A 13,252-nucleotide genomic window follows, 5' to 3' on the forward strand; every position below is an offset into this window, starting at 1 on the left:
TAGGGTGCTCTGCCTACAGGAACTGCCTTCCTGTAACTTATATCCATTATTCCATAACCTGACCTTTGGAATGATAGAGGACATTTGCTCTTCATTATCAATCAGGTGAGCTCATTTGTGAAGGAATTGGATAGGACTTGTACCCATGTTCTAGAACGCCATCCTCACTGAAGTTCACTAACTTTAAAGCATCCATTTAAAGCAATTTTTTGGAATAGCATTTCCAGACTGCTGATATATTTATGTGCCTTTCCCTGCTTGGCTATTGGGTTATCTGTTGACCTTCCTAGGGAATTCAAATCTGGCTGCAGCAATCCATGCCTTAGATAAATTTGGGCATTTTATATAGGAGTGTCTATAGCTGGTGCAATGTGAAGTCCAGACAATGAAGATTGTTAGTTTTGGATGAAGAACACAGCTTAGATTTTGTTTTTGAGTTCAACACAATATCCTATTTTTTTTTCTTTTAACAATTAGGTCCAAAAAACTGCCTTCTTTCACATTCGCTTATTCAAAAGCTACAGTATTCTTAAGTTTTTTTGGTAACAGTGTGCCAGTTGTGAATTTTCCTCCCAAGGTTGGTTGAGAAAGGAGTTGGGGATTTAGAATACTTTCCAAAATAATAGTTGTAAACTGTAGTTGTATCTTTTCAAATTCTGTGTATGAGCTATGTATGAAAACATTTTATATGGTAAATGGCATTGAAGCTCAACAAAAAGGTCTTCAGGGAAGGTCTAATCAAGCTGAGCCTTGAAAGGACATTTATATATTTCATACTTGCATCAACTGCTTCAAACCATAATGTTATTAGTTTGTCAGTAGGATAGCCATTTTTGTATGGTAGATCCTTAAATATGAATGTTTATGCCTGAGATAGCATTTATTATGTATTTGTTTAAAAGGAAGGCATACATTCCAGTGACAGTTATTTTTGTTTCCATTCTCTTTTTCTTTGCATTCTAATATTAGCTACTATTTATGCACCCCGGAGAAAAGGACAACTGTCAGCAGATATCTGCATGGAAACAATAGGTGAAGAGATCTCTGAACTCCGTCAGATGAAGAAAGGGGTATTCCAGCGGGTGGTAGCTATCTTCATCCATTACTGTGATGTTAATGGGGAGCCAGTAGAAGACGATTACATCTGAAGGGAGCCAGCTGTAAGCCCTCAACCCTTCCTGTGTTTTGACTGGCATTGCCAGCACAGAAAACAGATGGATTTCATCCACTGCTGTAGTGCACTGAGAAGTCTTGGAATTTGCGTGCTTCACGATTACCCCAACACCTACTGGAATACTGTGTAGTAAATGTATAAGGAGAAGTTGCAGTGAATGCTGAGGACGCTACATAAAAAAAAAATCCTCATGAAGTTGACTTTCTTTCATATGTTTATATTATGAAACATAATTCAAATTCCATTTTAATGAAGGCAATTAATTATGGCAAGGCAAGTTTGAATTTCTTAGCTCATATAATTCATAGCAGTATTTTTGTTGGTTTACCAGACGCAAAACACTACATATGCTGTGTTCAGGAGCCACAGGAGACTTTTAAATCTGTGCCTTTTTTTTTTTTTTTCCTCTTAAGCATCTAAGAGTCCATTCTGAGTAAATCTGCTGAACAGTCTTTGAGTCTTGTGCATTTTTCAAGGGGAAATGAAATTGGAAAAGCTAAACCAGTGACAAATGGCAGAAGTGGAAAGAGCAGCCATGCGAGTGATTTGCAGAAAACTATCCCAAAACCCAAATTAAGACTAGTCTGAGTGTTCAAATGAAAACACTAGTGGGCTTGAGGGTTCAAGGTTAATAAAAAGCAATAAACTAAGAATAAATGTCCTCTGCTGCAGTTTTCTTCTTCAGTGCATATTGCTTTCAGTAAAGATGCAAGTGTATTCTGTTAAAAAAAAAAAAAAAAAGACAAGTCCACTAGTTTTCTAGGTGTGGCTGCTCATGTTACTTTTGCCTGAATTGTACAATGTTAATTTTGCTTGTAAGTGATTGGATTTACCCAGAGCACATTTCATGAGTCCATTGGAAATCATACTCCTGCATAGCTTTTTCAACATCTTCTGATAGGGACTGAAAAGTCATAAAGAATAATGGGAATAACTATGTCATAACTTGTATGCTTATAACTAGAATCATAGAAGTGGGCTAAACCAAATAATATTGCCAGTAGCTATTGCCCCGTCAGGATATTTAATTCAGCTGAACTCCATAGTAATTTACTGTATACTAAGTAGATTAACATCTTGTTGAATTTGTTCCTATTATGTTAATGGGTGTCAGATTTTTTTATTTTCTATTATAAGAACAGTCAAAAAAGAGGAATTGCATTTCAGTTCCATTGTTTATGTGCTATTTTGTGAACAAAAGGGGCAGGAGGTTATAAACTCTAAAAATGACAATATATTCCTCTCTTCTCTGGATGGCCTTGTGATAGCTAAAATAGTTGCATAATTAGGCATTTCAAAAACAAGATTGCAGTTCTATTGACTTATATATTGACACTGAAAGGTTACGTAATCAAGGTTCAAATAAAACATCCATTGCTTAATAGCAGTTAGATATGAACAGGTTTCCTGCTCAGCAAGTGGAAATGTATAGTGATTGGTGTCCAATCGTGTTTTTCTATTATGTATGTCCCTAGAGAGCTTATCTCTCTGCTTTTTCATGCTGGTCTGAAGCAATAATTATACTTTTTGCATTCATTAGTGCCACTGAGAGAAGGGGTGTGAAAGGCAAGAGTGAAGAGCATATAATCAAGGATTTACGTGCTACATTAGTACAGAATTAAGCCCTGTGAGAAATTTGGCTTCATTTTATTTGTATTTTTTAAATTGTATAAACAATAGAAACTTGTATGTATGTATATTTATCTGTGGTTGGGTTGTGTTCAGTGTGAGTGAATGTGTGTCTGCACAAGTGCATATACATATAATGATGTCATCTGACTCCCCTCCTATTTTGCTTTTTATAAGAGCAATTAAAAGAGCATTGAAGTTTAACTTTTCAATGGTAACTTTGAAAGGCTGAAATAACAATTTCAAACCATAAAATCAACTATATTTACTTCTTTTGAGGGCCTCTTGGACCTAATTTCATGGTTTGATATATTTACCTTCTATTATGACTCCATTAGCAAGGGTTCATCCCTTGTGTTAGTACATTGGCTTTAGTGATAGAACAGAGAGAATGTCCTGAAGCCCAGCCAACCTAAGATGTTTTAATAATCATATTTATTGCTGAAAAGTAGTAGATCATTGTCACTTATAAAGTCTTTCACTTATAAGAGCTCCTCAATCTTCAACCGTTCAGATGTTTTCTGAAAGTTCTACTGACCAGGCGTGTTTCTGATTATTTCTTCTTCTTCCTCATCTATATTTGTTTAGAATAAATAAGACCAGAAGTAGAGTAAGCAGATAGGGAAAAGAATCAGGCGATAAAGAACTGGACATCCAATAAAAACATAGAATATCTTAAAAGAACATGTAGTTATAATCACATTATAAAATGAATGATACTCTCAGTTCAGCCTAGTTACCATTTAAGATAATCTATCTATCTATCTATCTATCTATCTATCTATCTATCTATCTATCTATCTATTTGCACCACAACAGAGAAATGGATGCACAGATGGGTGAATATGATGTCAGTCTCGTCTGCCATTCCAGTACAAAGGATACCTCATGGTTGTACTTTTTGTCAAATATAACATCAACCAAGGAAGGTAGTCTGCTTAAAAAGCAGTTGTGTTTTTTTCTTTAAGTCATATTTTACACTGTCAAATGTCCCAAGTTGATTTGGAAAAGATGAAATCATTTCTAAGGGCAAGTGATGTAGCACAATTTTAGTTTAAATGCTCAACTATTTACCCAGAAAGAAGTAAGTAAGTAAATAAATATAAATAAATATATATATATATATATACACACACACACACACATACACATACACACACACACACACACACACACACACACAGTCAAATTATGGCATTTAGAGCTCCAAATGTCTTTAAATTTTCCTCTGTTTAAAGATTTTCCTGAAAAGATAAGCTAAACAACTTTTTACTTTGTTACCAAAGCTGAAAGTCTTTGTAGGTTGGAACACTTAAGAAGTTCCTTGACATTTTTATACACAATCACCCTCCCAGTTAAAACCTTGCTTTGCCAGTTCTCAGGCAAGGAACCTGAAGGAACTGATGGAGCAGACACAATATTATAAACAAATATTTGTATAATTCGATCTAGCTACCTGTAAAAGGAAGCTTGTCAGGGCCAGATGACAGCCTACTCTAAATCCTATCTCCCATTTAATGGAGGGGAAGTTGACAGAACAGTCACAGATGTTTAGTACTGGAAGAACTTAGCATAGCCAAGAAAGTGTGCCAAGATGAACTTTGCAAATGAACTAAGACAAATTAAATACAAAAAATGAAACTATAGCTCATACTTCTTAATATTTTCAGTCCATCTGTGGAGGAAAGTCTTGAAGTAATATGGAGATCAGCATATCTTGATTTCCTGGAATATAGTTAGATGTATTCTAAAAGCAGTGATTCTTGGTTTTTGAGATTATTGAAAAATTTGATATTCTTAAGCTTTCTGATAATGGTTTACATTCCTCAGCGATTATTGAGAAAAACAAATGATAGCTGGGAAAGATTAAGCATTATATATTGGATCTGATGTTACTATGTCTTCATTCTGCTGTAGTTATTGCTGTGATTTTAATATTGAGACTTCGTCCAAATATATTTGCTTCAGCAGTAATTACCCTTTGCCTGATGCTTTAATGCTTCAGTTTTGTTGATCCAAAAGAATTAATTATGGGACGTAATGGCTGGCCTGAATGATCACTAAATTTGATCATTCTTAAACAGGTCTGTAGAAGAGGATCTTAAGAATTTTTAATTATGATAATAAAAGCTAATACAAACTAAACTTGGAGAAAGGGAAAAGAATGAAAAGAAACAAAAGTGCCAGGAAAAAGAAAGAAGAAAGAAGAAAAGAGAAAATATAATAGAAAAGAAATATTGGAAGTGACTTCCAACCATCATCACAAGAAGTATAAAATTTAATAACTCTTCACCCCTTACAAGGTTAAACAGATATCTCTTCATCCCATATCTCATTCCTTCCTTATAAGTAAATCCATAAAACATTACTTTTCAATCCTGGTGTTACCAAAAAAAAAAAAAAAAAGTCTCATTTTAACCTTGATCAAATAAACTAACTTTATATTCCTTCCTTTTACTTCTAACGGTCTTAATCTTTAATTCAATCAAATACTATTGTAGGATTTGATTTCTTTTCAATTCCTAATCCTATCAGACAGGTTTCTTCAAGGCTTTAACAAGCCTATTTTGTAGATTCAGCAAGAAAACATTTCTCAGGTCATTCTCTTGATTTATCATTTGTATTTCCCTTTTAATTTTTAAAACTTCAGCCAGTTTCTTTTGTATATCTGGTAAACCATCCTTTTCCAAATCATTCTCTTGGGCTGTCATTTGTAGTTCCACATTCTGTACTTTATCAGGTAAAAAATTGTTCCACATCTGTCATTTCTTCATTAACATCTTTTAGACTGGTCTGTAGAAGAGGATCTTGAAGGGAGATATATTGGGCTAGATAATGGTGTCAGCACTATTGTTTTCATTTTATTTCAGATGAAAGATATAAACCTTTGCTGAAAAAGAAAAAGCAGAAGGCCTAATTGATCAATAGGCAGAAGTAGCCCAAATAGTCAAGGAAAACAACTTGCCTGCATTTTGTTATTTGATAGCCCGTTATTTTCAAAAAGCTATAGTTGTATGCAAAAGTTTAGGCAGCTCGAGTCAAATTATATGCTTCAGTGAGTCCTTTAGTGAACAAAAGATGACAAAAACTCTACATGGCACCAGAGCTTTCTGCAAATTTAAATGCATACTTACTCTTGATGTCTAGTTTACAGATTCAAAATTTTAGCAGTGAATGTGGCAGGTACAGGAGTTTGGACACCTTTCAATCAGTACTTTGTAACACTTCCTTTGGCAGAAATAACAGCTTCAAAATGTTTTCTGTGGCGTGCTGAGAGTCTTTTTATTCTACTTTTGGATTTGTTTCCCACTCTTCTTTGGAGAACTCTTCTAGCTTGGAAACATTTTTAGGCCTTCTTACGGGTATTGCATGTTTGAGATCTGCCCACTACTCAAGTGTTGGTACTGTGAAAATCAGTAAACTTTTCATGGTTGTAGATCTAAAGCAAAGCCTTTAAGCCCTTGCCTGTTTGGGGATTATTGTGTTTTATTATTGTGTTTAATTTTATTTTCCCTTTCTTTTGATTGTCTTTCTGATTACATGTACTGTATAACTGACAACTGATCTTTGACCATAAATAAAACGTGTGTGTGTGCATGTGCATGTGTACATGCCTTTATATCACTTCCCCATATCACTTGTTTGCAAACATTAGCAGCTTGAAATTTTTCTGATGGGGGGATACAATTTCTAAGTGTAAATTACAACTTTCAACCAAAGATGCGGGTATTACTTCCCTGGCTGGGGGGCGGGGGCAGTGTTATTTACATAGTCATGATAGTTTCCCAAACCTGAAACTAATCTATAACTAAATGGCCTATAAGTCTCTTTTCATATCTTAGTAATAAAGTATGTTAGACTTATTTTCATACTAGGGCAGTAGCTAGTATAATCGGTATGTCCCTGCAAATCTTATACTTTGGGAACGGAGGAATCTGGTTCTAAAGATGAGGTAGCAAAGGGATTAGTAATGGTGTGAATGAGCTGACTTTATGAGGCATTTTTGATGAATTCTAACTTTTGTGTATCTTCCATGTTTCATGTATTGTGCTCCAAAACGTTTCCTGGTGCTTCTTACTCTTCAAGATTTGTATATGTACAGCTGTCTGATTCCCTGAAATTGTTTACAGATTTGTGAAGGAGTTTGTAGAGTCAATCCAAAGGCGTCAGACTTCTTGTACAGGCATCTCTCAGAGTTTTTAATTGGATAGAGTGGCAATGTAGGAGCAGTAAAGAATTAAGCCAACCAAGTTCAGTGCAAATCTAGTACATAGTTTGCAGTAGAATAATGAGTAGGCAATGTCCAAAAAAAATGACTACTGACCAAGAAATGGGAATGTCCAGATCATTAATTTAGTATGCATGATAGACAGCTTCTCTGTGGGCATCCCAATTCTGGATTCAAGTAGTTTGGATTTAAGCTTACTAATAAAATAATAATTAAAACAACATGCTGTATTGATATGGTTGCTTTGAATCCAGAATCTTGATAGACTGTACTGATTTAAGCTGTCAAATATTAAGAGCTGGTGATTAATTCAGTTGTCATCCATTGTAAAATGGATTTCTGACTGTGAGTGCTATTTCTTGGTAAAAAGGCAGGGTATAAAATCAATATTTAAATAAAAAACTTAGTGTATTATGTTTAAGGTATTACCTGGAGATGTTTTCCTAAGTATACATTTGTAAATCTTTTTGATTAATTATATTTTGATCTTCGTAGCTTTTTATGTTTTCTGTAAAAACGTAGATATTAGCAGATGTATGCTTACTTTTTTAATAACTATAACTACTAAATTACTCTTTTCCCTGCCTGTCAACTCAAATCTCTTCTGGATTTATTTCCTTCCCTCTTGCCCTTCAGTTGTTCCTAAACCTGTAATTCTATTCTCACTTGCTTTCATATACATCCTATTCAAATGAGTTGGCATGTATAAGAATTCATTGAGAATTTTATATATGCTTTAAGTCTTTATAGCTATGAAGCTCAAATATTGGTGAATTACCTCAGAGTAAATCTTCAGTGCTACACATAGCTCCTTTTGTAACTTAGTACTGTAAGTCAAATTGTTTATATAGTATATATTAAATCATAATTGGAAGGGGCTATTTTGGCCACTGAGTCCAAGTCCTAACTCAGTGCAGGAATCCAAATTAACTTCTAAGTTAGATCACTGTCTAGTTTCTGCTTGAACTGTTTGAAAGCTTTTTCTAACATTTAGTCTGAATCTGCTTTTTGTAGTTTATTATTCCATATCCTATCATATAAAATGATGGAAGACAGATCTTCAGCACCTTCTGTGTGACAGCTTTGCAAATATTGAAAGAATGCTATTGTATTCTCTCTTCAGTCTTCCCAATTTTTCCCCTAAATGAAGAACTTTGCATTTTTCTCTGTTAAAGTTGATTCTATTATCTTCAGACCATTTTCTAACCTACCCAAATCATTCTGAATTTTATTTCTATTGCACAGGATATAAGCTAGCCACCAAATTTATTGATCATGCTTTTTCCTAAATATCAGGTCAAACTCTAATCATATCAAGTCAAGTTTTCCTCTTCTTATTAACCATGGCCTTTATTCTCTCTTTGAAAACAATTGGTAAATTTGTCAAGTACACCTTATCAAGCGTGACAAAAAAACTGATTCAAGCTGGAGGTTTCTCTTCTCCATCTTGATATTGCACATCTGAGATGGGCTGCCTAAAGGCCATTTGGCTGTCTCTTGATGTTGCAGGACCGACCTAGGCTTTCTTTCAGGTGTCCTTGTGTTCAAAATATTCCACATCTCATGGAAGCTTTTTTCCATTCCAAATATCATAATGAGCTCTGTAAATCATTCCAATATTTTGAAACATTATTACCAATTACATAACTCACCTCACAGTGGTGGTGTTGTGGGGAAAATAGGAGGCATAAGGAGTATTCGATATGTTTGCTGCCTTGAGTTATTTATAAAAATAATAAAAGCAGGATAAAAAAAATCTAAAAACATGTAAGTTTATTACTAGAGTAACAGATCTTAAAGAGTGAACATCAATGTGTGCTTTAAATACTTTGTTCTCTGCTTTTCATATATTAAATCCCCCCATCAGAAAACTATGGAATTCTGTCTGCAAACAGTTCAGCCACTAGATGTAGCTGTTTTACAAATCTAAAGGGTCTAAAAATAAAGTCACTTACCTGCACAACAGTCATGCTAATCTCTCCATATTTTTTTTGCTTGAGGTATAATATAAAAGTCACAATATTTGTCAAAGCACTGTTTTATCACCTATCTGCTAACATTGACTACTAAGGTGTTACTTAAGACTACTAAGTTATTACTTATTGAAGTGATCCTGATTGGATTCTATAAATTGCTCACTGGCAATTTTGGGGACATTTTTATAAACAATAAAAATATATTGTCGGAGCCCACACACTGTTCATTTAGTAGTTGTCTATCACTGGAACCAGCTCTGAAAATCATTACAGTGGAACCTTGTTTGAATAGATCGTTTTGTCGGGGGGAGGGGGGATACAAAAGTATGTCAACATGGCAATTTATGCTATTTGTGTAATGGCACTATTATTCAAAGGATGCAAATGACATCATTTCCTTCCATTAATGTCATTTGCATAATAAAGACAAAAATTGACATAAATGATGCCATAAAGTTAAGGTAAAATTATCATACATTTCAGTGCCTCATGTGGACTTCTTCGCATTCAGTGACTTGTCCATTATTTCAAGGGATGTCCAGATGGAAATTTGGTGCATCGCATCCAAAGACCACTAAATGGAGTTCTGTTAAATCAAAGTTTCACTGTACTGCCAATCAGACAATTTTGGGGATGTATGTGTGTGCGTATGTGTGTCTTTCTCCTCAAAATATTTAGAGTTTATATATCTATTGTCATGATCTGCTGTTTTAAGCTTGCTTGTAAGGTGTGTTTTCCAAAATATTTAGATATTTTGTGCTATAGTACCTCAACAATATTCTCTTTGTATTACTTCAGCAGATATCGATTCCTTTTCTTCCTGAACCCCTTCACTGGCATACCTTGAAGAATTAGTAAACTGAATGGGAAGATAAGGGAACTGGCTATGTTCAGGGAAATCAGCTCTTTCAGTAAGCAGCCCTCACCTCAGAAATCTTCTTCCCTCTAGACATCTCAGTGGAGAAAACTCAGGTTCTCAAGTGTTTTCTTGAGATTAATAACAATATCCCTATCTCTCAAATTCCAGTAAGTAGCATAGGACCAAAAGGATAAGAAGCCCAGAAAATGCAATCTGCAGAGCAGCCCTTCCTCAACTGGGGTCCCTCAGGATGAGGTCTGAATTAGGGAGGGCTGGAAGAACAGGCTGCCTAGATAAGGAATGGTAGAAGCAGCAGAATCTAAAAGAAGGGACCATATAGAGAGAAGACCTGATGAAGGAAGTGCAGTTGAGGCTTTAAAAGACATGACAAGTAATAGAAGTAAGAAAAATTAATGGAGGATTTGGGGTCAAGTCTATAGTATAAAATGAAAATATGTTTTCTACAATATGCCCAATATTCAGGGAGAGAATCTGGTAAAGGTAATACTTGCCCTATGGCTGTCTTTACAGGAACAGGTCTGCTTAAGGTTTACCTAGGAGAAGATATTGCAGATATTCTGCTTCCTGGTTGTACAGTAAAAGGAATGCTGCTCCAAGATAGTGGAACAACATCAAATAGATTTGCTCTTTTAGGAGTCCTAATGGTTGAGCCAACCTGTGAGTCTTGGGAAAGAGTTGGGACTTAAAGGCAGGAGTTAAAGGCAGGAGTTTGTTTCTCTTTGCTGGCTTTATTAATTGTAGTTTGGTATTATGTGCCAGGGGAATAGGGAATGGAGAATGGAGCTTGGCCTGGGAGCAAATATTGAAGTAGTAAGTGGGAGGGAAACACATGGTGACAGTCTGCAACCTGATGTTGCAGGGAAAGGAGAGTAGGCTGATGTTAGGCCTCCTTTTCAGATTGCTGAAGTCAAAGTTCTAATGAAGGTGAGGGCCATCCTATTTATTAATAGCAAGTCTGTTGATGGTAAAATATCTGTTATCCAAGATTTAATCCTGGAGGAAAGTATTGACCCTTGGTATATTACAAAGGCCGGCTTGAGAGACGAGATAAGAGTTAATCGGTTCCAGCTTTGTTTGCCTGGATGATTTCCCCTGACCTCTGTTCTGAGAGCTGCCCAGTTAGGAATGGCTCAGGATTTCATATCTATATATCTGGCCCCATTGCATGCAAAACACATGGCTAGATTTGGAATTCTATTCAGCTGGATGTGGTCTGAAAGTGAAGGCGTTTTCATGAATGTATTGTCATGAATAAATTTGTTGTTGTTTAGTCGTTAAGTCGTGTCCGACTCTTCGTGACCCCATGAACCATATTGCGCCAGGCCTTCCTGTCCTTCACTGCCTCCCTGAGTTTGCTCAGTTTCATGCCCATTGCTTCAGTGATGCTATCTAACCATCTCATCCTCTGCCGTCCTCTTCTCCTTTTGCCTTCAATCTTTCCCAGCATCAGGGTCTTCTCCAAAGAGATCTCTCTTCGCATTAGGTGACCAAAATATCTGAGCTTGAGCTTCATTATCGATCCTTCCAATGAGCAATCAGGGTTGATTTCCTTTAAGATTGACTGGTTTGACCTCCTAGCAGTCCAGGGGACTCTCAAGAGTCTTCTCCAGCACCACAGTTCAAAGGCATCAATTCTTTGGCGCTCAGCCTTTTTTATGGTCCAGCTCTCACAGCCATACTTTACTACTGGAAAAACCATAGCTTTGACTATGCGGATCTTTGTCGGCAAGGTGACGTCTCTGCTTTTTAATATGCTATCTAGGCTTGCCATAGCTTTCCTCCCAAGGAGCAAGCATCTTTTAATTTCATGGCTGCAGTCTCCGTCTGCGGTGATCTTGGAGCCCAAATAAATGAAGTCTGTTACTGCTTCCATTTCTACCCCTTCTATTTGCCAGGAATTGATGGGTCCAGATGCCATGATCTTAGTTTTTTTAATGTTGAGTTTCAAGCCAGCTTTTGCACTCTCCTCTTTCACCCTCATCAAGAGGCTCTTTAGTTCTTCTTCACTTTCTGCCATTAGGGTGGTATCGTCCGCATATCTGAGGTTGTTGATGATTCTCCCTGCATTCTTAATTCCGGCTTGTGATTCTTCCAGCCTGGCATTTCTCATGATGTACTCTGCATATAGGTTAAATAAGCAGGGTGACAGTATACAGCCTTGTCGTACACCTTTCCCTATTTTGAACCAATCGGTTGTTCCATGACCGGTTCTAACTGTTGCTTCTTGGCCCGCATACAGATTTCTCAGGAGACAGGTAAGGTGGTCTGGTACTCCCATCTCTTTAAGAATTTGCCACAGTTTGTTGTGATCCACACAATCAAAGGCTTTTGCATAGTCAATGAAGCAGAAGTAGATATTTTTCTGGAACTCTCGTGCTTTCTCCGTGATCCAGCGAATGTTGGCGATTTGATCTCTAGTTCCTCTGCCTCTTCGAAACCCAGCTTGTACATCCGGTAGTTCTCGGTTCATGTATTGCTGAAGCCTAGCTTGTAGGATTTTGAGCATAACCTTGCTAGCATGTGAAATGAGTGCAATTGTGCGATAGTTTGAGCATTCTTTGGCGTTGCCCTTCTTTGGAATTGGAACATAAACTGACCTTTTCCAATCCCGTGGCCACTGTTGCGTTTTCCAAACTTGCTGGCATATTGAGTGCAGCACTTTAACACCATCATCTTTTAGTATTTTAAATAACTCAGCTGGAATACTGTCATCTCCACTAGCTTTGTTGTTAGCAATGCTTCCTAAGGCCCACTTGACTTCACTCTCTAGGATGTCTGGCTCAAGGTCAGTGATCACACCAGCGTGGACATCAGGGACATTAAGATCTTTCTTGTATAGTTCTTCTGTGTATTCTTGCCACCTCTTCTTAATCTCTTCTGCTTCTGTTAGGTCCCTGCCTTTTTTGTCCTTTATCATGCCCATCTTTGCACTAAACGTTCCTTTCATATCTCCAATTTTCTTGTAGAGATCTCTAGTCTTCCCCATTCTATTGTTTTCCTCAATTTCTTTGCATTGTTCATTTAAGAAGGCCTTCTTATCTCTCCTGGCTATTCTCTGGAAATCTGCATTCAGTTGCTTATATCTTTCCCTTTCACCCTTGCTTTTCGCATTCCTTCTTTCCACAGTTATTTGTAAAGCCTCATCAGACAGCCATTTTGCTTTCTTGCATTTCTTTTTCTTTGGGATGGTTTTAGTTGCTGCCTCCTGTACAATGTTACGGACCTCCGTCCATAGTTCTTCAGGCACTCTGTCTATCAAATCTAATCCTCTAAATCTATTCATCACCTTCACTGTGTACTCACAAGGAATATGATCTAAGTCATACCTGAGTGGTCTAGTGGTTTTCCCTACATTCTTCAATTTA

At 36.5% G+C, this 13,252-nt stretch overlaps 1 protein-coding gene across 5 annotated transcripts in view; it reads left to right on the forward strand.

Moving 5' to 3' along the window:
- Nucleotides 1-1,831, forward strand: part of FBXO38 (F-box protein 38) — a 40,432-nt gene extending 38,601 nt beyond the window's left edge. For 4 of the 5 annotated variants that reach the window (XM_025166602.2, XM_088133622.1, XM_015888055.3 and 1 more), the window contains one exon: nucleotides 970-1,831. In XM_025166602.2, coding sequence (XP_025022370.1) covers nucleotides 970-1,148 — 179 coding nt within the window. In that variant the 3' untranslated portion in view covers nucleotides 1,149-1,831. Of the gene's footprint in view, nucleotides 1-3; nucleotides 926-969 lie in introns of those variants that run through there. The other variant, XM_088133623.1, reaches the window with a different exon arrangement.
- The last annotated feature ends 11,421 nt before the right edge of the window (nucleotides 1,832-13,252 follow it).

The sequence above is a fragment of the Python bivittatus genome, unplaced genomic scaffold (assembly GCF_059951505.1).
Source record: "Python bivittatus isolate LINGU-HERP-01145 unplaced genomic scaffold, Pbiv_v1 ctg000080_np1212, whole genome shotgun sequence".
NCBI lineage: Eukaryota > Metazoa > Chordata > Lepidosauria > Squamata > Pythonidae > Python > Python bivittatus.